Below are 27,824 nucleotides of genomic sequence, written 5' to 3'. Positions count from 1 at the left end.
CAAACGTGCCTTGTGCAAAACTATTCTTAATTATTTGCTCCCATCATTGGGGTTTATGGTTTGATATGTTCTTACTTGCTCTCTCCATCATTGCTAGCTAGAGAGCTGTTGCATTTTACTGCCAGTCTGCTAGGAAATCTTTTTTTGATCGCTAAATTACTTCATTTTAAGAGTACAGTGTGTAAATGTATAATGTGAAGGAAATTTGCTCTAAAATTGTAGCAATGAAATTCTTGTAAATGAGGGAAGAGAATTGGGTCCCTTTGTTGGCGGAAGCAGTTCCGAAGAATGAAAGAAAGGGAATAGCGGTAACATTGTGTAGAACCCTGGTTTTAGCCACTAGGCAAACTCCCTTTCATTTCAGTGCATACTAAAGGAGTTTGAAGAATGGTATTTGCATTCAAGAGGACAAGGACATTTTTAACACTTTTGTGAAAGGACTTTAAGTGAAATAAATACAGTGATTCCCTCATTTATCACAGGGGTCACATTCCAGGACCCCCTGCAATAAACGACAATCTTCAAAGTAGGGTTTTCTCTCCCCCCACTGTACCCCCCCTCTTTACCTCTCGTCTCTCTGCCTCCATCTCTCTCTCTCTCTCTCCATCTTTCTCTCTCTCCATCTCTCTCTCTCTCTCCATCTCTCTCTCTCTCCATCTCTCTCTCTCTCTCCATCTCTCTCTCTCTCTCCATCTTTCTCTCTCTCCATCTCTCTCTCTCTCTCCATCTCTCTCTCTCTCCATCTCTCTCTCTCTCTCTCCATCTCTCTCTCTCTTTCTCTCTCTCTCTCTCCATCTCTCTCTCCGTCTTTTTCTCTCTCTCTCCTTCCATCTCTCTCTCCATCTCTCTCACTCTTTGTCTCTCTCTCTCTCTCTCTCTCTCTCCATCTCTCTCTCCGTCTTTCTCTCTCTCTCTGTCTTTCTCTCTCTCTTCATCTCTCTCTCTCTCCATCTCTCTCTCTCTCCATCTCTCTCTCTCTCCATCTCTCTCTCTCTCTCCATCTCTCTCTCTCTCTTTGTCTCTCTCTCTCTCTCTCTCTCCGTCTTTCTCTCTCTCTCTTCATCTCTCTCTCCATCTCTCTCTCTCTCTCCATCTCTCTCTCTCTCTCCATCTCTCTCTCTCTCTCTCCATCTCTCCCTCTCCATCTCTCCATCTCTCTCTCTCTCCATCTCTCTCTCGGAATCCTTGTGAGGGGCTACCGGAAGCTCTGCTCCACACCCAGCAGCCCTTTCTCAAGAGCATTGATATATTTACATGAGTTTCAAACTCAAATTACATCATGTGACTTGTTGTGATTTTTTTTTGCCTTTCCAGATATGGGTTGGGCATGGCCTGTGTGTGACACATCTGGCCCATGGCTGCCAGTTTGACCCCCATGATCTATTATTAAGGGGAAACAAGCCAATGACTGAATGAAATAAATCCGTTTTCATAATCACATTATCTTTGCATTATACGGTTTAAGCTTGAAGGCAAGTATGTTTTCAACAGGCTGGTCATGTTTTGAAGCTACAACGTTGATTTAAACATTCAAGGGTTTTGATATATTCATCTCGGATGGTTAAGAATCTTTGAAGGTCATTTAATAAAATATCTTAACATCTAAAATGTTTAATTAGGAAGGAATGAGAAGGAAATTTTCATTTATTGGAAGGATACATTGGAGGAATAATGGAACAGATTTTTCTTTTAATGTTTCTGTCTGAATTTTAAATTGCACTCCGTTAGTAGGAAATTTGTATTCAGGGATTTTTTAGAAGCTAACGTAATCTTTTTTCCAAAACAATTGTTGCATCACAGAAGATCCAAGAACTGTCACATTACATTTTTAAACAATAGGCTGTAAGTTTTTGATCCTAGTTACATCATTATTCAAGGTCATTATTAAGAGCTACCGTGGAGCATTAGTTAGAATGCAGTATTGCAGGCTACTCCTTTCTGCTGACCACCAGCTGCCAGCAGTTTGGCAGATCGAATCTCACCAGGCTCAAGGTTGACTCAGCCTTCCATCCTTCCAAGGTGGATAAAATGAGGACCCAGATTGATGGGGAAAAGATATGCTGACTCTGTAAGTCGCTTAGAGATGGCTGTAAAGCACTGTGAAGCGGTATATAAGTCTAACTGCTATTGCTATTGCTATACCGCATCTCAGACATCAACACCCTTGAAAACGTCCAAAGATATTTCACCAGAAGAGCCCTTCACTCCTCCACTAGAAACAGAAGACCCTACGAGACTAGACTTTCAACCCTGGGCCTAGAAAGCCTAGAACAACGACGCCTAAAATACGATCTAAGTATTGCCCACAAGATCATATGCTGCAACGTCCTACCGGTCAATGACTACTTCAGCTTCAACCGCAACAACATAAGAGCACGCAACAGATTCAAACTTAATACAAACCATGCCAAACTTGACTGTAAAAAATATGATTTCAACAATAGAGTTATCGAAGCGTGGAACTCATTACCGGACTCAATTGTGCCAACCCCTAACCCCCAACATTTCTCCCTTAGACTCTCCACGATTGACCTCTCCAGGTTCCTAAGAGGCCAGTAAGGGGCATACATAAGTGCACTGGTGTGCCTTTCGTCCCTGTCCAATTGTCTTTCCTTTCTCTCACTTATCATATATATTTTCTTTCTTTCATATATCCTCTCCTATAAGTTCTCTTTTATATTACTACATGTCTATTTTTCTTCCTATGTATTTGTGTATTGGACAAATGAATAAATAAAATGATTAAATAAATTAGACCTCTCAGCCTCTGCATATCCTCCGAACGCTTCACGCATGCACAGGTTAAAAAAAACGGTGAAATTTGGATGAGTAGGTGGAGCCAATCATGGGCAGCCAAAAATTTTACTGCCACACTGTGGGTGTGGCTTGTTTTGTGGGTGTGGCTTAATTGCCACGTGACCAGGTGGGAGTGGTTTGAACGATCATCATCATTTAAGAGAACTGTTAAGTCCTCAACTTACAATCTTACCAGTGTCGCTCGCTGGGGTGACAATTTGCTTCGCGTTTCCCGCGCTCTCCTTCCTGGGTGGCCTCCTCACCTCAGGCTGGGTAGCTGGGTGCTGCCAGAAGCATAAATGCTGCCAGCGCCGCTTCCACCCACGCCTTCTGCTTGCACCTCAGGCAGGAGGTGGCCACGTGAGGCTGGAAGGGAGCCGGGCAGGAGAGAGGGAAGCTTGTCCGAGGCCAGGAAGGAGGAAAGAGAAAAAAAGCAAGGAGCACAGACGCAGCAGCAGCAGCAGGGGAAAAAAGGAGAGACGGGCAGGAGAGAGGGATGCTCATCCAAGGCCAGGAAGGAGGAAAGAGGAAAAAAGCAAGGAGCTCAGACGCAGCAGCAGCAGCAGCAGGGGGAAAAAGGAGAGACGGGCAAGAGAGAGGGGAGCTCGTCCGAGGACAGGAAGGAGGAAAGAGGAAAAAAGCAAGGAGCGCAGACGCAGCAGCAGCAGCAGGGGAAAAAAGGAGAGACGGGCAGGAGAGAAGGAAGCTCGTTCGAGGCCAGGAAGGAGGAAAGAGGAAAAAAGCAAGCAGCGCAGACGCAGCAGCAGCAGCAGGGGGAAAAAGGAGAGACGGGCAGGAGAGAGGGAAGCTCATCTGAGGCCAGGAAGGAGGAAAGAGGAAAAAAGCAAGGAGCCCAGATACAACAGCAGCAGCAGTGGAAAAAAGGAGAGCTGAGCCGAGACCTGTAATCCAGGAAGTGACAGCCGCCGATCAGCTGGAGCTACACACTCATCTTTATTTCCACTGGTGGAACTGCGTTCCACCCCGTCCTGCCTGCTGCCCACCCCTGGGTGGAGCCTTGCATTTACTCCACTACTGGGTCTCCAAACCACCAGTGGCCACTGTTACCAGTACGCCCGAACGAGGCCGAACCAGTAGCATTTCACCCCTGGTGTAAATAATAAAATTGACTAGATAAATAAACAATACAAATCTAAGAGTTCAACTTCCAAAAATACCAAGAATTGGATTGGTGACTGCTTTTCTTACCAACAGATAGCAGTGAGTAGAGAGGGAAGAGATAGGAGGAGATTCTACCATTTGCTGCCTTGAACCTGCCTCTTACTAAATAATGTTAAAAGCTTTACTGTCTGGCCTTGTTGCTATGGAGGCAGCTCGATTTTATGCCGCTATTCTTCCCTCCCAACTCAAGGACAGGGGAACGGCGCATTAATGTGGCCGCAAGGAAGATCTTAATGACAAGCTTCTGTACCTGAAACCTGAGTTGTAAATATATTGGAATTAGTTTTCGCTCGCTGTTATGGCGCAGTATAAATGGATTCTTTGCTCATTTTTTAAAACTTCCTTTGCACATATATATTCTATTCGTCGCATTTGCAATGAATCTGAACTAGTTGCCTTGATTTTTATTGACTGTTTACATTTTAAGCTTTCTACAGATGCAATAAAACACCATTATTTTACATCTCCCCAAGAGCATTTGCAAGCTCATTTTCATAATGACTTTATAAGGACGCATTCTCCTGGGCTGAAAATATGACACGTCTCTCTTCTTCTTAAACTCCGAGAAAAACCCATAAAGGATAACAGAATTCATTTGAATAGCCCCGTCCTTAGGAAACACCAAATAATCATTATTAATTAGAGCAGATAACTGAAGATAGGTAGATAAATAGCTGCCGGTAATATTTTCCCGTAGGCCCACTTTTTGTCACATTATGCATAGAAACAGAATTACATTGTTCAGAATCTTATTACTTTTGTTGTTTACCAGCTTCTCAACTACGTTTTGAAATTTTTTTTTAGTGAAGACTGGGATGGTTAATATGTACTACGTAGAACACAAATAATAAGATGCATCTTCCAAGGAACATTTCATGTTTCGCCTTCTGCTGCACGAATCCCAGCGACCAATTAGGTCCCACAGAGTGGGCCTTCTCCGGGTCCCGTCAACTAAACAATGTCGTTTGGCGGGACCCAGGGGAAGAGCCTTCTCTGTGGCGGCCCCGGCCTTCTGGAACCAGCTCCCCCCAGAGATTAGAATAGCCCCTACCCTTCTTGCCTTTTGTAACCCACCTCTGTCATCAGGCATAGGGGGACTGAGATATTCTTTCCCCCTAGGCCTTTACAATTTTATGCATGGTATGTCTATATGTATGTTTGGTTTTATAATAAGGGTTTTTAGCTGCTGTAGTATTGGATTGTCGCATGTTGTTTTTACCACTGTTGTTAGTCACCCCGAGTCTGCGGAGATGGGTGGCATACAAATCCAATAAATAATAATAATAATTTGTGGATAAATGTTCATCTCTATCCTTAAAAAATAGGAAACAAATAAAAATCCTTAAAGGACCTATAATAATAATTGAGGCAGCATCTTTGACCCAGCTTGAACTATGATAACCGAGTTAACATCAACAATTTTTTATATTGCTGTTTATTAACCTTTTAACAAAATGAACAACAATTCATAATTCATGATCTGTTTGGAGAAGACACATTTAGAATAGAATAACAGAGTTGGAAGGGACCTTGGACAAATAGTTATCCAACATCTTAAAAACTTCCAATGTTGGAGCATTCACAAGTTGCTTCTCTCCTTGATTAGTTCTGGAGACCTCACCTACAAAAAGATATTGATGAAATTGAACGGCTCCAAAGACGGGCTACAAGAATGGTGGAAGGTTTTAAGCATAAAATTTATCAGGAAAGATTTAATGAACTCAATCTGTATAGTCTGGAGGACAGAAGGGAAAGGGGGGACATGATCGAAACATTTAAATATGTTAAAGGGTTAAATAAAGTCCAGGAGGGAAATGTTTTTAATAGGAAAGTGAACACAAGAACAAGGGGGCACAATCTGAGGTTAGTTGGGGAGAAAATCAGAAGCAGCGTGAGAAAATATTATTTCACTGAAAGAGTAGCAGATGCTTGGGACGAATTTCCAGCAGACGTGGTTGGTAAATCCACAGTAACTGAATTTAAACATGCCTGGGATAAACATAGATCCATCCTAAGATAAAATACAGGAAATAGTATAAGAGCAGACTAGATGGACCATGAGGTATTTTTCTGCTGTCAATCTTCTATGTTTCCATGTTTTAGAGTGATGGTGGTGGGGAGAAATGGTGATTTTGCAGTAATCTTCCCCTGGAGTGGGGAAGGAATGGAGATTTTGCAATAAGAGCCGGGGTGGCGCAGCAGGTAGAGTGCTGTACTGCAAGCCACTGAAGCTGACTGTAGATCTGTAGGTCAGTGGTTCAAATCTCATCACCAGCTCAAGGTTGACTCAGCCTTCCATCCTTCCAAGGTGGGTAAAATGAGGACCCGGATTGTGGGGGCAATAGGCTGGCTCTGTTAAAAAAGTGCTATTGCTAACATGTTGTAAGCCGCCCTGAGTCTAAGGAGAAGGGCAGCATAAAAATCGAATAAATAAATAAATAATAAATAAATAAATATCCTTTCCCTGCCACGTCTACCAAGCTATGTCCACCAAGCCAAGCCACATTTATCAAGCCACGCCCATAGAACCAGTAGTAAAAACATTTGAATCAAACCACTAATATAAACAAATCCTTACTGATCCAGAAATAGGTATAGTTTAATTTATAAAGCCCTTCATGGCATCGGACCAGAATATCTCCGAGACCGCCTTCTGCTGCACGAATCCCAGCGACCGATTAGGTCCCACAGAGTTGGCCTTCTCCGGGTCCCGTCAACTAAACAATGTCAGTTGGCGGGTCCCAGGGGAAGAGCCTTCTCTGTGGCGGCCCCGACTCTCTGGAACCAGCTCCCTCCAGAGATTAGAACAGCCCCTACCCTTCTTGCCTTTCGTAAACTCCTCAAAACCCACCTTTGTCATCAGGCATGGGGGAATTGAGATATCTCCCCCGGGCATATACAATTTATGTATGGTATGTTTGTAGGTATGTCTGCTTAAAAAAGGGGTTTTCTTAACTACTTTAAATTTTAAATTGTTATGAATTATTTTATTATGTTGTGAGCCGCCCCGAGTCTACGGAAAGGGGCGGCATACAAATCTAATAAATAAATAAATAAATAAATTATTCTTTTTTCCTGGAGTAATGTAGAAATGCTTCTATCATTAACTGTGAGTGAATAGTATAATGAGCCAATCCTATTTGTCACACAGCTTCAAACTCTTTCTGATGAGAGCCATGCATAATTGCCACCTGTGTGTTATTAAAAATACAAACAATATATGTTTTTGCTCATAACCTCCAGGATTTGTAATTTTTAATGAATCCATGAAAGGTGCAAATAAAACTCAGATAATTGTTCTAAAAAATGGCAGTTCGGTACCATGCCAACCTCTATATCACTGATAGCTGCTCAGCTGTGTTTGCCTGCAGATTGAACTTTGAAGTAGCCAAACACAATTTAGCTTGTTGTGTAAACCTAATAATTACCATTCCTATACTTTTTCTAAATGTTATGCAAACAAAGGAAACTGGGATGTGTAAACAGGGGTTAAAATAACCACGGAGAAGCCTACTGCGGAAATTCTAGACTGATTAAATTGTAGTGTGACACCAAATATTAAATTGTAGTGTCTTTAATTCAGCGTTAGAAGGTATAGGTTGCTTGAAGATTTTTTAAAAAAAATCTTCCTAATGCTAAATAATTTTCTGTGCCGATTGCAATAAATGAAGTTGGTTTTAGTCTTGCACTCTTACACTAGCAAATGGGATGTTATCTGAAAAGCAAACTCTAAGTACATTTGCTGTTTATTTATTTTATTTATTGGATTTGTATGCCGCCCCTCTCCGCAGACTCGGGGAGGCTAACAACAGCAATAAAACAGCATATAATAATAATCCAATACTAAAACAGTTAAAAACCCATTATTATAAAGCCAAACATACAGACAGACATACCATGCATAAAATTGTAAAGGCCTAGGTGGAAAGAGTATCTCAATTCCCCCATGCCTGGCGGCAGAGGTGGGTTTTAAGCAGCTTACAAAAGACAAGGAGGGTGGGGGCAATTCTAATCTCTGGGGGGAGTTGGTTCCAGGGGGCCGGGGCCGCCACAGAGAAGGCTCTTCCCCTGGGTCGCGTCAAGCGACATTGTTTGGTTGACGGGACCCAGAGAAGACCCACTCTGTGGGACCTAACTGGTCGCTGGGATTCGTGCGGCAGAAGGCGGTCCCTGAGATAATCTGGTCCAGTGCCATGAACGGCTTTATAGGTCATAACCAACACTTTGAATTATGACCGGAAACTGATCGGCAACCAATGCAGACTGTGGAGTGTTGGTGTAACATGGGCATATCTGGGAAAGCCCATGATTGCTCTCGCAGCTGCATTCTGCACGATCTGAAGTTTCCGAACACTTTTCAAAGGTAGCCCCATGTAGAGAGCATTACAGTAGTCGAGCCTCGAGGTGATGAGGGCATGAGTGACTGTGAGCAGTGACTCCCGGTCCAAATAGGGTCAGAACTGGTGCACCAGGCAAACCTGGGCAAACGCCTTGTTCTAGATCTCTTCACATACCTTCTTTTTTCCTTTGTCTCCATTTTGGCTTCATAAGGCCCTTTAACATATAATACTCCGCAGGCAATTTGCAGTATTATTTAATTATTGATGAATTGGACTTATATGCCACCCCTCTACGCACACTCGGGACAACTCACAACAAGAATAGTAACAATATAACAATGTAATAAATCTAATATTTTTAAAAAACATCTAAAAAATCCATAATTAAAACCATATAACACAATCATACCTTACATAAACTATATAAGCCTGGGGGAGGTGTCCCATAATATAATTCCTATGTTATATATAATATAATTCCTATATTTACTGACCCCTCGCATCCTGGACACAAAATGTTTCAACTCCTACCCTCAAAACGTCACTACAGAGCCCTGCACACCAAGACAACTAGACACAAGAACAGTTTTCCCCCGAACGCCATCACTCTGCTAAACAAATAATTCCCTCAACACTGTCAGACTTTCTACTAAATCTGCACTTCTATTTCTACTAGTTTTTCTCATAGTTCCTATCATCCTTTTCCTCCCACTTAGGACTGTATGACTGTAACTTGTTGCTTGTCTCCTAAGATTTTTATTAATATTGATTGTTTCTTCATTGCTTTTTTGACCCCTATGACAATCATTAAGTGTCCACCCATTTTGAGACTGTCAGAAATCACTACCCCTAAATCCTTCTCTTCTGAAGTTTTGCTAACACAGAACTGCCAATGCAATACTCAGATTGAGGATTCCTTTTGCCCAAGTGCATTATTTTACATTTGGAAACATTAAACTGCAATTTCCATTGCTTTGACCACTTATCTAGTAAAGCTAAATCATTTGCCATATTACAGACCCCTCCAGGAATATCAACCCTATTGCACACTGTAGAGTCATCGGCAAATAGGCAAACCTTCCCTACCAAACCTTCCCCTCTGTCTCTCACAAAGATATTAAAAAGAATAGGACCCAGAACAGACCCTTGTGGCACACCGCTTGTAACCTGTCTCTGCTCAGAATACTCACCATTAACAATAACTTTCTGATCTCTACGCTTCAGCCAACTGCAAATCCACTGAACTATCCAGGGATTAAGTCCAATCTTCACTAATTTATCTATCAGCTCTTTATGTGGAACCGTATCAAAGGCTTTGCTGAAGTCCAGATAGGCAATATCCACGGCATCACCACCACCATCATCATAGGTGAAAATAATGAAAGTTGAAATTTTATTTGGACTTTTGTTTTTCTTGTAATTGCTTCCTGCTTTAAAGAGAGAAAGAGAAATAGGTCATGCAAATTGTACTAACAAGGTATAGAATCTTTCAGTTGTGAAGGGAAATATTAGTTTTGCAAGAAGGAATCAAATAGGCACGTAGCCAACTTGTTTTCAAAATGTTTCCCCAAAGCACTTATTGGATTTTTTTTTTACATTCACCAGGACTCCTTAAGCTACTTAACAAGTCCAGAAATACACACTCCGTATTTGCTTACATTACATACTATTTCTATATATTGATTTAAAAAACCCACCCCTTGTTGTGCTGCAGGAATAGGCAAACAGAAGCAATAAGACCAAGTAGAATAGTTGGTTTCTATTTTGAGAAACAATCAAGATTTTCTGACAGAGGAATCAACATGGCAAAGTTCCAGATGATTATTTTCAGCACTGCTATAAATACCTGGCTCAAAACAAAATAACAACAACAACAACAAAATCAGCCATCCTTCCTTGTGAGATGGATTGTAAAGCAGAAAATTATGGGATGGGCGAATAAATCAATGAAACAAATGGCAAATTATTTTTTTAAAAAAGAAAAGAAAAATCTTGCATCTCTGCATTAAAGGATAAAAAAGGTGTAATAAAACATAATAATGATGAATTGCAAAAAATAATGAAAGAGTTTTATGAAAATTTATATAAAAAAGAACAAGACCTCAACTACAAAAAGATATTGACAAAATTGAAGGGGTCCAAAGACGGGCTACAAGAATGGTGGAAGGTCTTAAGCATAAAACGTATCAGGAAAGACTTCATGAACTCAGTCTGTATAGTCTGGAGGACAGAAGGAAAAGGGGGGACATGATCGAAACATTTAAATATGTTAAAGGGTTAAATAAGGTCCAGGAGGGAAGTGTTTTTAATAGGAAAGTGAACACAAGAACAAGGGGACACAATCTGAGGTTAGCTGGGGGAAAGATCAAAAGCAACGTGAGAAAATATTATTTCACTGAAAGAGTAGTAGATGCTTGGAACAAACATCCAGCAGATGTGGCTGGTAAATCCACAGTAACTGAATTTAAACATGCCTGGGATAATCATATATCCATCCTAAGATAAAATACAGAAAATAGTATAAGGGCAGACTAGATGGACCATGAGGTCTTTTTCTGCCGTCAGTCTTCTATGTTTCTAAGTTATTCTGCAAAATACAGAGGCTAAGGAGAAACTAATGGAAGAAGACAAGCAAATATTAAATGGGAAAATAACAAATGATGAAATTATTAAAGTTATTAATGGGTTGAAACCAGCTAAAGCTCCAGGCCCAGATGGATTTACAGGGGAATATTATAAGACTTATGTGATTCAATTATTACCGTATTTGGAGAAATTGTTTAATAACATACTTCAAACCTTTAATATTCCACAGTCATGGAAGACATCGGAGATTATTACTATCCCAAAACCAGATCGGGATTTGTTAGATCCGGGATCCTATCGCCCCATCAGCTTATTAAATCAGGATTATAAAACATTTATGAAAATTATAGCAAATCGGATAGAGAGTATCTTACCAAAAATAATTGGTGAAGACCAATATGGATTTGTTAAAGGAAGGAAAATTTATGAACCAATAAGAAATGTTGTTAATGTGCTACACCATGCAGCCATCCTTCTTTATGTAGCAGTGGGGAAATACTGTATATTTCTCTAAGATGCTGCAAGGTTTTTTTCCTTTTTTTTTCCCCTACAGCAAATTTTGTATTCTTCATTCTATTTCTTGCATACTTGACTTTGTGCCTGAATGTTCAAACATCTGGCAACTCCAAATCTCAACCAACAAACGCTCTGTCGTCTACACATTGGCAAAAAGAATCAGAACACCAAATACAAGCTGAACAAACAAGACCTTACAGACGACCCTCACTCCATAAAAGACCTTGGAATACTCATATCAAATGACCTAAGTGCCAAAGCCCACTGCAACAACATCGCCAAAAAAGCTTCAAGAGTTGTTAACCTAATCCTACGTAGCTTCTGCTATGGTAATTTCACACTACTAACCAGAGCGTACAAAAATTTCGCCAGACCAATCCTTGAATACAGCTCATCTGTCTGGAACACACACAGCATTTCAGACATAAACACTCTAGAAAATGTCCAGAGATACTTTACTAGAAGAGCCCTCCACTCCTCCACTCGCAACAGAATCCCCTACGCAACTAGACTTACAATCCTAGATTTAGAAAGCTCAGAACTATGTCGCCTTAAACACAACCTAACCATAGGCCATGAAATCATCTGCTACAACATCTCTCCTGTCAACGACTACTTCAGCTTCAACCACAAGCACACAACAGATATGAACATAAACATAAACTGTTTCAACTCCTACCCTCAAAACGTCGCTACAGAGCACTGCACACCAAGACAACTGGACACAAGAACAGTTTCCCCCCGAACGCCATCACTCTGCTAAACAAATAATTCCCTCAACACTGTCAGACTTTCTACTAAATCTGCACTTCTATTCTATTAGTTTTTATCATCATTCCTATCATCCTTTTCCTCCCATTTAGGACTGTATTCCTGTAACTTGTTGCTTGTATCCTAAGATTTTTATTAATATTGATTGCTTCTTCATTGCTTATTTGACCCCTATGACAATCATTAAGTGTCTGCCTGCCTGCCTGCCTGCCTGCCTGTCTGTCTGTCTGTCTGTCTGTCTGTCTGTCTGTCTCTCTCTCTCTCTCTCTCTCTCTCTCTCTGTCTATCCTATCTATCTATCTATCTATCTATCTATCTATCTATCTATCTATCTATCTATCTATCTATCTATCTATCTATCTATCTATCTATCTATCTTATCTATCATCTATCTATCTATCTATCTATCTATCTATCTATCTTATCTATCTATCTATCTATCTATCTATCTATCTATCTATCTATCTATCTATTTTTCTCTATCCACCTGTTCTATCCCATGCATGGTTTTATACGCTTTGGTCAAGTCACCCCAGGGCTGAAGAGACAAGGCGTTGCAACCTGGTTCCCATAAAGGAGGGGCTCCATTTCCTTTATCCGGAGTCACACACAGCCCCGAAAATTCATACTCCTCATTTCTGTCTTGTTTTCTCTTATTTTTATTTATTTATTTATTATTTATTTATTATTTAGATTTGTATGCCGCACCTCTCCGAAGACTCGGGGCGGCTCACAGCAGAGAAAAACAAATCATAAATAATCTGAATACATTTCTCTTGGTCTCCTGGCCATCCATAGTTCTTCGATATCATTTTGCTCCCCAATTCCATTTTAAAACCACATAGAGTGTATCAGCGGGCAGTCTAGCAAAATGTTGACAATCCTGGAAATGCATCCCATGGTCCAAAATCATGTGCCAGTTTCTGAAAGGAGGTTAAATCCATGTTCATGTCTTTTTTTTTTTATGCCACATTCACAGAGCGCAGCCCAAATGGGACTAGGTTTTCTACTTTATGTCCGCAGTATTTAACTGTATTACAGACACAGGAAGGTTTTGTAAAAGAGAACAAAACCAGAAACCTTGAGTATTGAAAGAGTTTATTTTCTTTTTATTGTTCCTTTCAAAAGAAGAAAAAAAGATAACGGTGATGGTCTGTGTCGGATGCAGTTAAGCTGCATGTCCTATAAACTTCATTTATGTTTTTCTTATCGATTGCCTTTTTTTTTGAGTAATTTGTATTTTTAATGGCTCAGTGTAAACCCTTTTTTAAAAAAATAAAAATAAAATCCAACCGCCAAGCTCCAGTTCATTTCGAGAGGCCTGTGTCTTTGTTTCTTTCTCTTTCTTTCACAGTGATTAATTCTTGAAGGAAGCAGCTGTGAATGGTAAATTGGCAATGCAGAGTGACTCTGGGGTTATGGTACTTGGAGAGGTTTTCGAAGAGGGAAATAACAGGTGTCTTGTGTCATCCCAGGTTTAGAAAAAATTTCTAGTGCCAGGAAAGGTGCCTCCCCCCCTCTTCTCCCCTGCCTTTTTCTGTGTTCTAAAACAACAATTGTTGTTCTGTTGCTAGCTTCAAATTAGCTTGGATTTCAAATAGATAGGTACATTAATTTGTCTTTTAGAATATCATTCAAGAGGTGGAATGCAGGAGGGAATTTGGTTTAGTTCATTTATACAGGGGGTACCTCTACTTATGAACTCAATTCATTCCGTGACCAGGTTCTTAAGTAGAAAGTGTGTAAGGAGAAGCAATTTTTCCCATAGAATCAATGTAAAAGCAAATAATACTTGTAATTGGGAAAACCTCAGGGAGCGTGGAGGCCCTGTTTCCTCCCAGGAGATTCCTAGAGAGGCCCCACGGAGGCTTCTTCCCGCCTTTTCCGGCCCTGTTTCCTCCCAGGGGATTCCTAGAGAGGCCCCATGGAGGCTTCTCCCTGCCTTTTCTGGCCCTGTTTCCTCCCAGGAGATTCCTAGAGAGGCCCCATGGAGGCTTTTCCCCGCCTTTTCTGGCCCTGTTTCCTCCCATGGGATTCCTAGAGAGGCCCCACGGAGGCTTCTCCCCGCCTTTTCTGGCCCTGTTTCCTCCCAGGGGATTCCTAGAGAGGCCCCACGGAGGCTTCTTCCCGCCTTTTCCGGCCCAGTTTCCTCCCAGGGGATTCCTAGAGAGGCCCCATGGAGGCTTCTCCCTGCCTTTTCTGGCCCTGTTTCCTCCCAGGAGATTCCTAGAGAGGCCCCACGGAGGCTTCTCCCCGCCTTTTCTGGCCCTGTTTCCTCCCAGGGGATTCCTAGAGAGGCACCACGGAGGCTTCTTCCCGCCTTTTCCGGCCCAGTTTCCTCCCAGGGGATTCCTAGAGAGGCCCCATGGAGGCTTCTCCCTGCCTTTTCTGGCCCTGTTTCCTCCCAGGAGATTCCTAGAGAGGCCCCACGGAGGCTTTTCCCCACCTTTTCTGGCCCTGTTTCCTCCCATGGGATTCCTAGAGAGGCCCCACGGAGGCTTCTCCCCACCCTTTCTGGCCCTGTTTCCTCCCAGGGGATTCCTAGAGAGGCCCCACAGACGCTTCTCCCTGCCTTTTCTGGCCCTGTTTCCTCCCAGGAGATTCCTAGAGAGGCCCCAGGGAGGCTTCTCCCTGCCTTTTCCGGTTACAGTTTCAGAGGCTCAGGTTTGTAAGTGGAAAATGGTTCTTGAGAAGAGGTGAACACCCGGTTCTTATCTAGAAAAGTTCGTAAGTAGAGGCGTTCTTAAGTACCACTGTAGATAGGTACATTAATTTGTCTTTTAGAATATCATTCAAGAGATTGGTTATTTGGTTTGGTTAGTTCATTTATATCTATGTTTTCATCAGTTAATGGAATCCAGGTGCCTCACAGTGAGCATCTATCTCTTTGTCCCTACCTACCTACCTACCATCTATGATAAGAATCAAGCACTGCAGGCTACATCTGCTGATTGTCGGCTTCCAGCAGTTTGGCAGTTTGGCATGTCTACCCAGGGGTCGGCTGCTGCCTGGACCGGGGGGGGGGGACGACGCAGTGGGGTAGCGAAAATGGAGCTCCACTCCAGAGCCCCCAATTTGCACTGAAAGATGTTGAAAGAAAATGCATAAGCCACGGCCACAATGTGGCGGTAAAAAATTTGGTAGCCCTTCACTGCATCTGCCATATACAGTGTTCCCTCGATTTTCGCGGGTTCGAACTTCACGAAAAGTCTATACCACGGTTTTTCAAAAATATTAATTAAAAAATACTTTGCGGGTTTTTTCCCTATACCACGGTTTTTCCCGCCCGATGATGTCATATGTCATCGCCAAACTTTCGTCCACCTTTAATAAATATTTTTTTAAATAAACTTTAATAAATAAACATGGTGAGTAATAATCTGAATGGTTGCTAAGGGAATGGGAAATTGCAATTTAGGGGTTTAAAGGGTTAAGGGAAGGCTTGTGATACTGTTCATAGCCAAAAATAGTGTATTTACTTCCGCATCTCTAGTTCACGGAAATTCGACTTTCGCAGGCGGTCTTGGAACGCATCCCCCGCGAAAAGCGAGGGAACACTCACTGTACATGTGATTTTCAATTCTCTTCCTTTCTGTAGGAGTTTGGATTCCAAGTAGAACTCAGGCCACTTGCAGTATAGATTAGGAGGGAAGAAATATAGGCTTCTAGCTCTATAGACAACAAAGCAAATATTTAGTGCATGCATGAATTAACAACCATGCACTCTTTTACTTGAATCTGTTTTAAGCTGTTGTTCTGACATTATTTATAGAATTGACGAATATACAGTCAGTTCTCTTTGATGGTTTGCATTGATTTCAGCATTTTGGATTAATTAATGCTTTTTTAGGGGGGGGGGAAATAAAGGCACAATGAAACAAAAATTAAGGGTTTTCAGGTTTTTGAAAAGAATAAATTATTCATGTATGAGTTTCAACTCTTAAAAACATTGAGTTTATTTCTTAACAGGCCATAAAGTGGAAACTTACCATAAACAAAGTAATATTATCTTTTCACTATTTGATGTGATAATGAAATAGGATGCTACTTATGTTCGCATTTTTCTTCATTAATTGATAAGATAAATTATAGATGTTAGAGATTCTCAGCAATTGGATATAACTTTGAATAGTTCCTTTTTCATAGGAGGTGTGGAACTATTCTATTATTTTAAATCTACTTTTCTATTTTATAATCTTAAATACTCCACCATATAGCCAAATGGCATTATACCATTTCCTAGATGCTTTATACAGCCCTCTCTAAGTGGTCTACAGGGTCATATGACCCCCAACAGTCTTGGTCCTCATTTTACCCACTTTGGAAGGATGGAAATCTGAGTCAAATTTGAGGCTGTTGAGATTTGAACTGCCAAATTGCAGGCAGCCGGCAGACAGCAGAAGTAGCCTGCAGTACTGCAGTCTAACCACTGCGCCATTGCAGCTCAATACCTTGACAATATGATGTGTCAGTGCAAACTTTCTTATGTTTTCAAATTTTAATTTGTTGAAGATATCTTTGAAATTCATGAACTCAGTCTGTATAGTCTGGAGGACAGAAGGAAAAGGGGGGACATGATCAAAACATATAAATATGTTAAAGGGTTATATAAGGTCCAGGAGGGAAGTGTTTTTAATAGGAAAGTGAACACAAGAACAAGGGGACACAATCTGAAGTTAGTTGGGGAAAAGATCAAAAGCAACATGAGAAAATATTATTTTACTGAAAGAGCAGTAGATGCTTGGAACAAACTTCCAGCAGACGTGGTTGGTAAATCCACAGTAACTGAATTTAACATGCCTGGGATAAACATATATCCATTGTAAGATGAAATACAGGAAATAGTATAAGGGCAGACTAGATGGACCATGAGGTCTTTTTCTGCCGTCAGACTTCTATGTTTCTATGCTGATTAAGAACTAATTGTGCATAATTACTGTGGGGCTAAAGCAAGAAGACCATTTATATTTAAGTGGAATGCAACCTGACAGCATAATTTGAAACGATCTGCTACATAGACAGCTATTAGGATTTTATTGAGAGAAAAAGTAGAAGCCAAATTTACCCAAAGAAAAAAGTATATATATATATATAGAGAATAATTCTCGTGGTTCAGTCTCTCATGCATGCTGAAATATTCTTGTTTGTCTCCTAACTAACACTTTGCCTCTCCATCTCTTTCTCTTTCTCCTGTCTGTATTATCTTATTTGTATTCTTATCCTTTTTTTCTTTCGCTCTTTAATTTTGGAATTTATTGCCCCAAGTTATTTGTCTATGAATCCGAATCAGTTTCTCTTTCTCAAAGTGCTGGAAGGGTCAGTGAGTTTTACAGCTTTTCCTTATTAATTGAGATGTTGCCCTCAGATTTAAATAGGTAAGTAATGGGCCGAGTAGAGAACTTTGCTTTCAAGTTCTTCAGGAATCACTGTGATGTAACAGATTTATGGATCATTGTGTGCTGAAAGTACTGAACGATTCAGAAAATGTTAGGAAAGTTAATAGGCCTTTGTTTGAGCAGTGCTTTGTCTTTTTAGTTCATTTTCTTTAAAAAAAATAAAGCTTCTGCTCTGGCAATCTCTCACTACTTATCAGAGCTTACAAAACTTTTGCCAGACCCATCCTCGAATACAGCTCATCTGTTTGGAACGCATGTCGCATCTCAGACATTAACACCCTTGAAAATATCCAGAGATACTTCACCAGAAGAGCCCTTCACTCCTCCACTCGAGACAGAAGACCCTACGAGACTAGACTTTCAACCCTGGGTCTAGAAAGCCTAGAACTAAGACGCCTTAAACAAGTATTGCCCACAAGATCATATGCTGCAACGTCCTGCCTGTCAAAGACTACTTCAGCTTCAATCGCAACAACACAAGAGCACACTACAGATTTAAACTTAATATTAACCGCTCCAAACTTGACTGTAAAAAATATGACTTCAGTAACCGAGTTGTCAAAGCGTGGAACTCATTGCCGGACTCCATAGTGTCATCCCCAAACCCCCAACACTTTAACCTTAGATTATCCACGGTTGACCTCTCCAGATTCCTAAGAGGTCAGTAAGGGGCGAGTACAAGTGCACTAGAGTGCCTTCCGTCCCCTGTCCTATTGCTCTCCTATGTCTCCTATACCTTTCCTCTATTCCTATATCTCTTCTTCTATTCTTTCATTGATATGTTCTATTACTATATCTTCTTTTCTATTCTTTCATAGATATATTTTACTATGAGTATATCCTCTATAACCTTCATCATGTATTTTACTGTGTGTATATAGATATATACCCACTAAAACCCTCATTGTGTATTGGACAAAATAAATAAATAAAAATAAAACATTAGCATTGCTTGCATTTAACATATGGATGTTATTCCTCGACAGGAACCTTTCTCTGAAGTTATCCAAGGAAGTGGATCGAGGAGAAACGCGGTGTCCTCGCGTGAACCAGCTGGCCAACAGCCCGTCTATAGAATGGCCTTTCACAGCCCTGGAGGAAGGTGGCGGTCTAGAATCTCTGCCTTTTCGGCTGATGATGCAAGATTGCACAGCAGTCAAAACGATGCTGTTGAAAATGAAGAGGGTTCTACAAGAGGTAAGCTTTTAAAGGATGAAAATATTATATTTTTTTGATGGTGTGATTGACTGCTAAAGAACGATCAGGTCATATATATATATACAGTGATACCTTGTCTTACGAGCTTAATTGGTTCCGGGATGAGGTTCGTAACCTCTGGACTTCCGTTGCCAGCGAAGCGCCCAATTTTGTGATGCTGGGATTCCCCTGCAGCATCGCAAAAACACGGAAGTCTGGAGGTGGGGTTTCCCATGGAGGGGAGCCTCAGGGGAATCCCAGCAGCGCAATAATAATAATAATAATAATAATAATAATAATAATAATAATAATAATAATAATAATTTATTAAATTTGTATGCTGCCCCACTCCGAAGACTCGGGGCGGCTGTTTGCCATCCAATTACAAATCATGTTATTTGTTGATATGAAATTCAGTCCGCTGCTATTCCTTTTCTGACAAAACTGTTATGAATAATTACTGAAGAATCGTTATACAGGAGGGAAGAATAATTCTTTCGATCCTGCTTATTCTCTTCTTTAACTATTAAAAATAAAGCTGAAGATAATCTCATCCTTATTCGATTTTCTTTCAAACAAATTCCTGATGAAAACTGTTATTCAAGGAAGGCCCAAATTGAATTGGAAAGCTGAGTCTGATTAATATGATTGGACTAAACATATGTAAACAGTCACTATAGTACTGGCTACAAAAGCATCATTGTGGAAATACTCATATCTCCATATTTGTGCATTTATTTGCAAACATTTCCCCTGGAAATAAATCCAAAGAGCAAATTTTCTAGTTCAGACATTTTGGCATTTCTTTTTTTTTTTGCTTTTTTAGGCCAACTATTCCAATAACTTTGGCAGTGGAGCTGAGAAAACCCCTTTTTTTTCTGAGTCATTTGCACTTCAAATAATCTGCATATAAAAGATTATTCTCTCTCACACAACCAAGTAGTAAAGGGAACATGCATCTTTGGACCCGTTCAATTTTGTCAATATCTTTTTTGGAGACCTCACCTACAAAAAGATATTGACAAAATTGAAGGGGTCCAAAGACGGGCTACAAGAATGGTGGAAGGTCTTAAGCATAAAACGTATCAGGAAAGACTTCATGAACTCAATCTGTAGAGTCTGGAGGACAGAAGGAAAAGGGGGGACACAATCGAAACATTTAAATATGTTAAAGGGTTAAATAAGGTCCAGGAGGGAAGTGTTTTTAATAGGAAAGTGAACACAAAAACAAGGGGACACAATCTGAAGTTAGTTGGGGGAAAGATCAAAAGCAACATGAGAAAATATTATTTTACTGAAAGAGTAGTAGATGCTTGGAACAAACTTCCAGCAGACGTGGTCAATAAATCCACAGGAACTGAATTTAAACATGCCTGGGATAAACATATACCCATTGTAAGATAAAATACAGGAAATAGTATAAGGGCAGACTAGATGGACCAGGAGGTCTTTTTCTGCCGTCAGTCTTCTATGTTTCTATGTTTCTATTCCTTTCCTAATCTGAATAATTTTGGACTAAATGAGGTGGTGTTTAAAGACCCCAGAGATAAAATGTCTGTCATAGCGAAGAAGGCAAAGTTAATGATAACAAGGTTACTGGGTGAGAAATTGGATTGCATTTAACCTGTGCCTTGTGTGTACCAGAAAATCCCTTTGACATTTAAAAAGGGAGTTTTTTCTGCTTTTCTGTTGATATTATTATTATTAGTGTCACTTAAAAATGTTAAAACAAAACAAAAAACCCTTAACTGGACATCAACACTAATTGTCTAAAAGCCCTACATGGCATTGGACCAGAATACCTCCGGAACCGCCAGAATTGTCCTTCTCTGGGTCCCATCGACCAAACAATGTCGTTTGGTGGGCCCCAGGGGAAGAGCCTTCTCTGTGGCGGCCCCGGCCCTCTGGAATCAACTCCCCCCAGAGATTAGAAGGGCCCCCACCCTCCTTGTCTTTCGCAAGTTACTTAAACCCACCTATATCGCCAGGCATGGGGGAACTAAGACATCTCCCCCAGGCTTATTATATTTCATGTTTGATGTGTATGTGCTGTATGGTTTTTAATTGTTGAGGTTTTTATATATTTTATTATTAGATTTGTTCCATTGTTATACTGTTTTTATTACTGTGGTGAGCCACCCCGAGTCTTCGGAGAGAGGCGGCATACAAATCTAATAAATTGAATTGAATTGAATTTTTGCACAATTCAATAGCAAAAATAAGCTCTCTTTAATTTCACACTGTGATAGTGTCCGGTGAATTTTGAATCAACCACTTCATTCGTGGTCGATTGCCAAGTGAAGGTGTTTTGACCTAGCATTCATGTTTGAAAGAAAGTCCCAGCTCTCTTTCTCTTTCCCTCACTGCCTCCTTCTTCTATCCTAGCAACAATTTTTTAAAAAAATTCCAAATCTGTAGCAAGATAACTTACCTGCAAACAAAGATACACTCAAATTCTACTGCCAGTACTTACAAATGATACAGTAAGGTGACTACCAGTTCTCTTATCTCCACCGTGCAGGATGGAGATAGCTAAAATAAATATCGGGCCATGAATCACTTTCATCCTGAGATTCTTTCTCCTGGGAGAATCAGTTTTGCTCTTTTCCTTTGGAGCAGCAGTATTTTTTTATTTTTTATTTTTTGCAGGAGAGAGAGAGAAAGCAGAGGCTCTGCCTTTTAAATATATAACTCACAGTAAATTCGCAATAATGAATCTCTAACCATTGTCCTCCTAAATAGGATTATTCCGCTTTCTTTTAACCCGCTGGGATTCTTCTGGCATATTAATTTGCTTTTTTAAAAAAAAATTATAGTATTCATCATCTTGAAATATACATTTGTGTGCAAAATATATATTAAATCAACACTTGCGACTTAAGAGTTTAAATATACAAAGAGCTATATTTCCAAAGTAGGCGAGGCCACCTTTCAGTATGAGGAATGAAAGGCTAAACAAAGAATGGAATGAAAATTAAAGTAAAATATAAGCAAATCCATCTTTCTGGCCTCTGGAGGCCAGAAATGGCCCATTTCCAGATTTCCAATATGTTGTGATTCAGCCTGAGGCTGCTCAGGGACCAGCTGTGTCTCTGCTGGCTCCATGCCCGGAGGAGGATGACAGTGCAGAGGAGGGGGCTGAACAGTCGGATGGGGGAGAGGAAAATCAGGAATGGGATGAAGGAGAACAGAATGAGAGCCCCGGGGGGGGGCTCTCCCCAGCCAGTAGCTTGGAGTCATTAGGTGATGACGCACAAGCTGTCATTGACATGAGACAGCGACGTTCAGAGCAACGAAAGGAGCAGTTAAAGAGATATTTTCACCATTGAAGTAGAAACAGCTGGGTTTGGGTGTGGTCCTCATCAGCAGGGTTTAAAAGGCAGGCAAGCCCTTGAAGCCATGTGGAGTGTTATCAGCTTGGCGTGGCGTTATCTTGTGTTGTTTCTCGGCGTCTCTGTTCCTGGCTTGTGGCCCAGCAGCTTTGGAAGATCCGTGGGAGGTATAGGTCTGCTATCTACAGCCTTGGCTTGGCAGCAAGAATTCTGTATTGCTGCATGGACTTTTGGCCTTCGTGGATATATCTGAAGATACAGCATTTTCTTGTTTGTAAGGACATTTTCTGTTACCTGTGTTTTTCTTGAATTTTATAAAACTGCCTTTGCCTTTTACCAGTGTGTCTGGCTTCTCTTTTTGGGTTGGTATTGGCTTCTGGAGTGACCCAGACAGAACACAATAGGGCCGGTAGCAGGGGTGGGCAGCAGGCAGGACAGGGTGGAACGCAGTTCCACTGGCAGAAATGAAGCTGTGTGCCCAGCTCCAGATGACTATTCCCCCTCCCACCCTCCTCCTCTTCCTCGGAAAGCGGCAGGGAGACCAGCACCGGCAGGAATTGCTCCCCCCTCTTTTCTCAACAGCTGACCGGTACCCGTTCGCCTAGCTGCCCAACCTGAGGCGGGGGGGGGGGTGACCCAGGAAGGAGAGCGCGGGAAACGTGAAGCAAATTGTCACTCCAGAGAGCAACACTGGTGAGGTTGTAAGTTTAGGACTTAACAGTTCACTTGAACGATGATGATTGTTCAAGCCACTCCCGTCTGCTCACATGGCTGGCAAGCCACTCCTACCCGGTCACATGACCATCAAGCCACACCCAAAAAATAAGCCACACCCACAGTGTGGCAGTAACATTTTTGGATGCCCATTACTGCCCGGTAGGCCTGGTTTTTTTGTACTCCACAGGCTCTAGAAGATTTCTTGGAGCCAGGGAGGTAGAAAACGGCCACCCCTATTCCTCTGGAGGCCCTGCGGAGGCTGAAAATGTCCTCTCAGAGCCTTTGCGTGAGCCCTCTACTTACCTGGCATCCAAATAACAACAACAACAACAACAACAACAACAACAATAATAATAATTTATTAGATTTGTATGCCGCCCTTCTCCGGAGACTCGAGGCGGCATGCAAATATGTGTTAAAATTCTTGTACAAATTGTTTATTTGCCTTTTTCCTCTGTTTGTAACTAACCTGTAAAAGGTTTTCCCCTTCTGTTGAGAGAGATCCATCTTTTCCTCTTCATCTGTCATCCTGATATTTTGGGGAAATGATCAAAGTAACAAATGTTTGCATGTGGCTTACTCTGGATATTTAAGCCCTTCCACACTTCTAAAGTGAGATGGTGTTGGTTAAATCAGGGATCATCTAGGTTTTTCCTGTTGAAATTAGTTATTTTAGGAAATTTAGCATGTTGTTGACATGTAGTCTTAAATCTGTGGACTATGGACCATCAACAATATGGAACTTTAAAAAGTTTGCACTATTGCAAAACGGGTGTATTATCCAGGCACTCGTAGACTATTTTTTGTACTCCTGGCAATGTACCAGAAGACATTTTTCTTCTATAGTTACTATGCTTTTAAAAACTTCTATTCAGCCACTTATTTTAAAAAGAATCTGCTTATGGCACAACTTGTCTCAAATCCATTCCAGTGATACCTCGTCTTACGAACTTAATTGGTTCTGGGATGAGGTTTGTAAGGTAAAAAGTTTGTAAGACGAAACAATGTTTCCCATAGGAATCAATGGAAAAGTGATTAATGTGTGCAAGCCCAAAACTCACCCCTTTTGCCAGCCGAAGTGCCCATTTTTGTGCTGCTGGGATTCCACTGATGCTCCCCTCCATGGGAAACCCCACCTCCAGACTTCTGTGTTTTTGTGATGCTGTGATTTCGCTGAGGCTCCCCTCGCTGGGCAACCCCACCTCCGGACTTCCGTTGCCAGCAAAGCGCCCGCTTTTGCACTGCTGGGATTCCCCTGCAGCATCGCAAAAACACAGAAGTCCGGAGGTAGGGTTTCCCATGGAGGGGAGCCTCAGGGGAATCCCAGCAGTGCAAAAACGGGCACTTTGCTGGCAACAGAAGTCCGGAGGTGGGGCATCCCAGTGGTGGCGGCTTGGGTTTGTAAGGTGAAAATAGTTTGGAAGAAGAGCCAAAAACATTTTAAACCCCAGGTTTGTATCTCGAAAAGTTTGTATGACGAGGGGTTTGTAAGATGAGGTATCACTGTATTTGTTTTCCAATAAAAAAATAATTAACTGAAAAACACCCGAGGTTCGCCATCACTGGCTTAGAAGACGTTATTTTGGACACTGTAATCTTCTCTATCTCATCTGATCTTTATTAACATCTAACATACAGTCTCAGATTTATGCGGGCAGTAATAAATGTCAGCAGTTCTTAGGTACAACTTGAAAATCTCTCTCCGTGGGGTGTTTGCTGTAACTGTATCAAAGTGTTCTAAACAATTATACTCTGAAATGATAAGGCAACCCATTATAATGCAAATTGGTGTGCCGGGTTTTATTCTTTTTTCTTCTGGTGACAAATTGCTCTGTGTTCTTGTAAGAAAAGGATTTGCACATTATCTCCTATTAAATTAGCCTTTCTAATTTAAACTAAATATGATTACATTTCAGTTTGTGTTTCAAATAATTATTTCTGAAAGGAGACGCACTTCTTTCAAGTAGTACATGATTTCAAAAGTTGGTGTTTTCTTTATAACAGGGTTTAAACACATGAATACTTACACATTAGATTTTTTTTAATCGGGAGTAGGGGGTTCGACTAGAAGACCTACAAGATTCCTTATAACTCTGTTATTCTGCTAAAATTAAGAGTGAAAAATTCATTAAATAAAAAATAAAAATATTTTCTTTTCTTTTATCGTGAAAGGACTTCCCTTTGCTTGCGGCGCCACTGCGGCGTCCTTTGTCGTAAAAATAAAAATAAATAAAAATTAAAAATCCGTAAAAATAAATAACGATGGGATTCCGGGGGTGGAGCTTTGATGTCACATATACTGGCAGGTTGCTAAGCACGCCAAGGTGATCACTTCCTGGATTCCATCCTCCCTGCATTATTCTAGAGCCGCCCCCGGAATCCAGGAAGTGATCACCTTGGTGTGCTTAGCAACCTGCCAGTTTATGTGACGCCAAAGGTCCGCCCCCTGGAATCCCTTTGTGGGAGTCCCCATCTCCTTTTGCTTGCGGCGCTGCTGCGGTGTCATTTTTCTTAATTTTTTTTAATGTGAAAGGACGCCACAGTGGCGCCGCAAGCAAAGGGAGGTCCTTTCACATAAAAATAACGTTTTTTATTTTTACATGAAAGGACCTCCCTTTGCTTACGGCACCGCTGCGTCGTCTGTTTTCGTAAAAATAAAAGTAAATAAAAATAAAAAATCCATAAAAATAAAAAATGATGGGTTTCCAGGGGTGGAGCTTTGACACCATGGAGCGTTCGGAGTTCAGGTTCAGGTTTGTCCGAACTTTGCGTGAAGTTTGTCCGAACTCGCCAAACCCGAACACCGTTGGGTTTGCCCATCACTAGTCTGGCGGACAGAAGGGAAAGGGGGGGACATGATCAAAACATTTAAATATGTTAAAGGGTTAAATAAGATCCAGGAGGGAAGTGTTTTCAACAGGAAAGTGAACACAAGGACAATCTTCTATGTTTCTAACACATTAATAATAATTAATAATTTATTGGATTTGTATACCGCCCCTCTACGTAGACTCAGGGCGGCTAAGTCCCGCTTGAAGTCCATAAAATCCAGTTCATAGATGGCTGGAGAATTGTGGGAGTTGAAGTTCACAAGTCTTAAAGTTGCCAAGTTTGAAGACTTCTGCCATAGATTGTTCTGTGATAACCTGGACAGGAAGAGAAGAAAGAAAGAAAGAAAGAAAGAAAGAAAGAAAGAAAGAAAGAAAGAAAGAAAGAAAGAAAGGGAGAGAGTGAGAAATAAATAAATAAATAGACAAACAGACAGACAGAGATATAGAGATACATCCTAATGGTTTTCCATCATTGGTTAGGTAGCTACTACAATATAGTGTTTGACAAGCATGTCTAGTATTCACTATTCAATCTTTGCTATAAATCCAACATTTCCATTTCTCTTGTGCTACTGTACAGCACATTGCGAAACCAGCAGGTGGTGCATTTCATGCTTATATTACAGTACATTATTATGTTTAATTAATACAGTGTTTTTTCTTTCTTTCCCAGCTGTAAAATATAATAGTCAGAATGTCAGCAATTCCTTTTGCAAGGGGCAATTGTTATTACAGGCAGCAGGCTTTGTCTTTTGTTCTTTGAATTTGCAGCAGAAACACCAAATGTATATTTAAAAAGTGTGGAAGGCTTTTGTGAAGCTTGAAAACTCCTTATGTTTCTATAAATTAGTTTAATTTTAGTTATGGTGCAATTGCCCTTCCTTCTTATCATCTTCATAAACTGTTCTTTAGATAGCAAGTCTTTCATGATGGGACAAAGCTTACTGGGACAATACAGATAGAATAATAGGTTGATAAGAGTTCCTAGTCACCATGACAACCAAGGGCTTGACCAACTCACAGGGGACCTGATGCGTATAATCTATGTTGAGTTTTTAGTAGGGTTATTTTGTCTCAGAGCAGACGCAACATGATTAGAAAGTGGAGGGCATCAAGATCTGGTTCTTAGGATGAACCAGTCACACCGATTTCTGCAGAGAAGGAAAAGGACTTGTTAGGTTTGTGGTGTGAGGTGCCTACAGGGTTCAGAGAATGTTGGGGAATTTTCTGAAGATCTGATGGTCAGTTTGGTCGAGATTGTAGTTGCCCGTTGAAATAATGAGGACATGAGTTACAGGGGTACCTCGTCTTACGAACGGTAAATAGAAGGTAAATAGAACCCACCTCTGGTCTGATGTCCAAGAGCAGAACCATGTGTACTGTGTCTCAGGTCCTCCATGATCCTAGTTCACTTACTTTAATTGGTGTTGCACTGGTAAATGCAATGGCATTCGAGTGTTTTGCAACTTTTTAGTTATTTACAGTCCTTGTCTAACTTTTATGTTTCTAGACCAGTGTTTCCCACCCTTAGCAACTTGAAGATATTTGGACTTCAACTCCCAGAATTCCCCAGCCAGCCACAAGTGCCTCCTTATAAGGGGCCGGAAAGGACCCCCTCCCCAAGGAGATGCTGACAATCTCCTGGACCCAGCTCCGTGTCACCTCTCGGCTGGCCAAAACCTACCAAGAGGGACACGGATCCAGTAGACAGGTGGCGGAACTCACAGCTCCAATGGCCTTGTCCACTTCATCAGGTGTCACCAAGTCAAACTCCTCCCAGACAGATGGACAAAGACGTTTAGAAAGCTTAGAACAACGTCACCTAAAACACGATCTAAGTATTGCCCACAAGATCATGTGCTGCAATGTTCTACCTGTCAATGACTGTTTCAGCTTCAATCGCAACAACACAAGACCACGCAACAGATTCAAACTTAATATTAACGGCTCCAAACTGTAAAAAATATGACTTCAGCAACCGAGTTGTCGAAGCGTGGAACTCATTACCGGACTCAGTAGTGTCAACCCTTAACCCCCAACATTTCTCCCTTAGACTATCCACGATTGACCTTTCCAGGTTCCTTAGAGGTCAGTAAGGGGCGTGCATAAGTGCACCAGTGTGCCTTCCGTCCCCTGTCCAATTGTCTCTCCTTATCTCAT

The 27,824-nt window shown here is 41.1% G+C and overlaps 1 protein-coding gene across 4 annotated transcripts in view; it reads left to right on the top strand.

Moving 5' to 3' along the window:
• Positions 1-27,824, top strand: part of CCSER1 (coiled-coil serine rich protein 1) — a 580,273-nt gene that overhangs the window by 205,347 nt on the left and 347,102 nt on the right. For all 4 annotated transcript variants that reach the window (XM_070758007.1, XM_070758006.1, XM_070758008.1 and 1 more), the window contains exon 6: positions 18,574-18,784. In XM_070758007.1, the coding sequence (XP_070614108.1) occupies positions 18,574-18,784 (211 nt within the window). The remainder of the gene's footprint in view (positions 1-18,573; positions 18,785-27,824) is intronic.

The sequence above is a fragment of the Erythrolamprus reginae genome, chromosome 7, assembly GCF_031021105.1.
Source record: "Erythrolamprus reginae isolate rEryReg1 chromosome 7, rEryReg1.hap1, whole genome shotgun sequence".
NCBI classification, from domain to species: Eukaryota; Metazoa; Chordata; class Lepidosauria; order Squamata; family Dipsadidae; genus Erythrolamprus; species Erythrolamprus reginae.
This window is presented reverse-complemented; position numbering and strand designations above follow the sequence as displayed.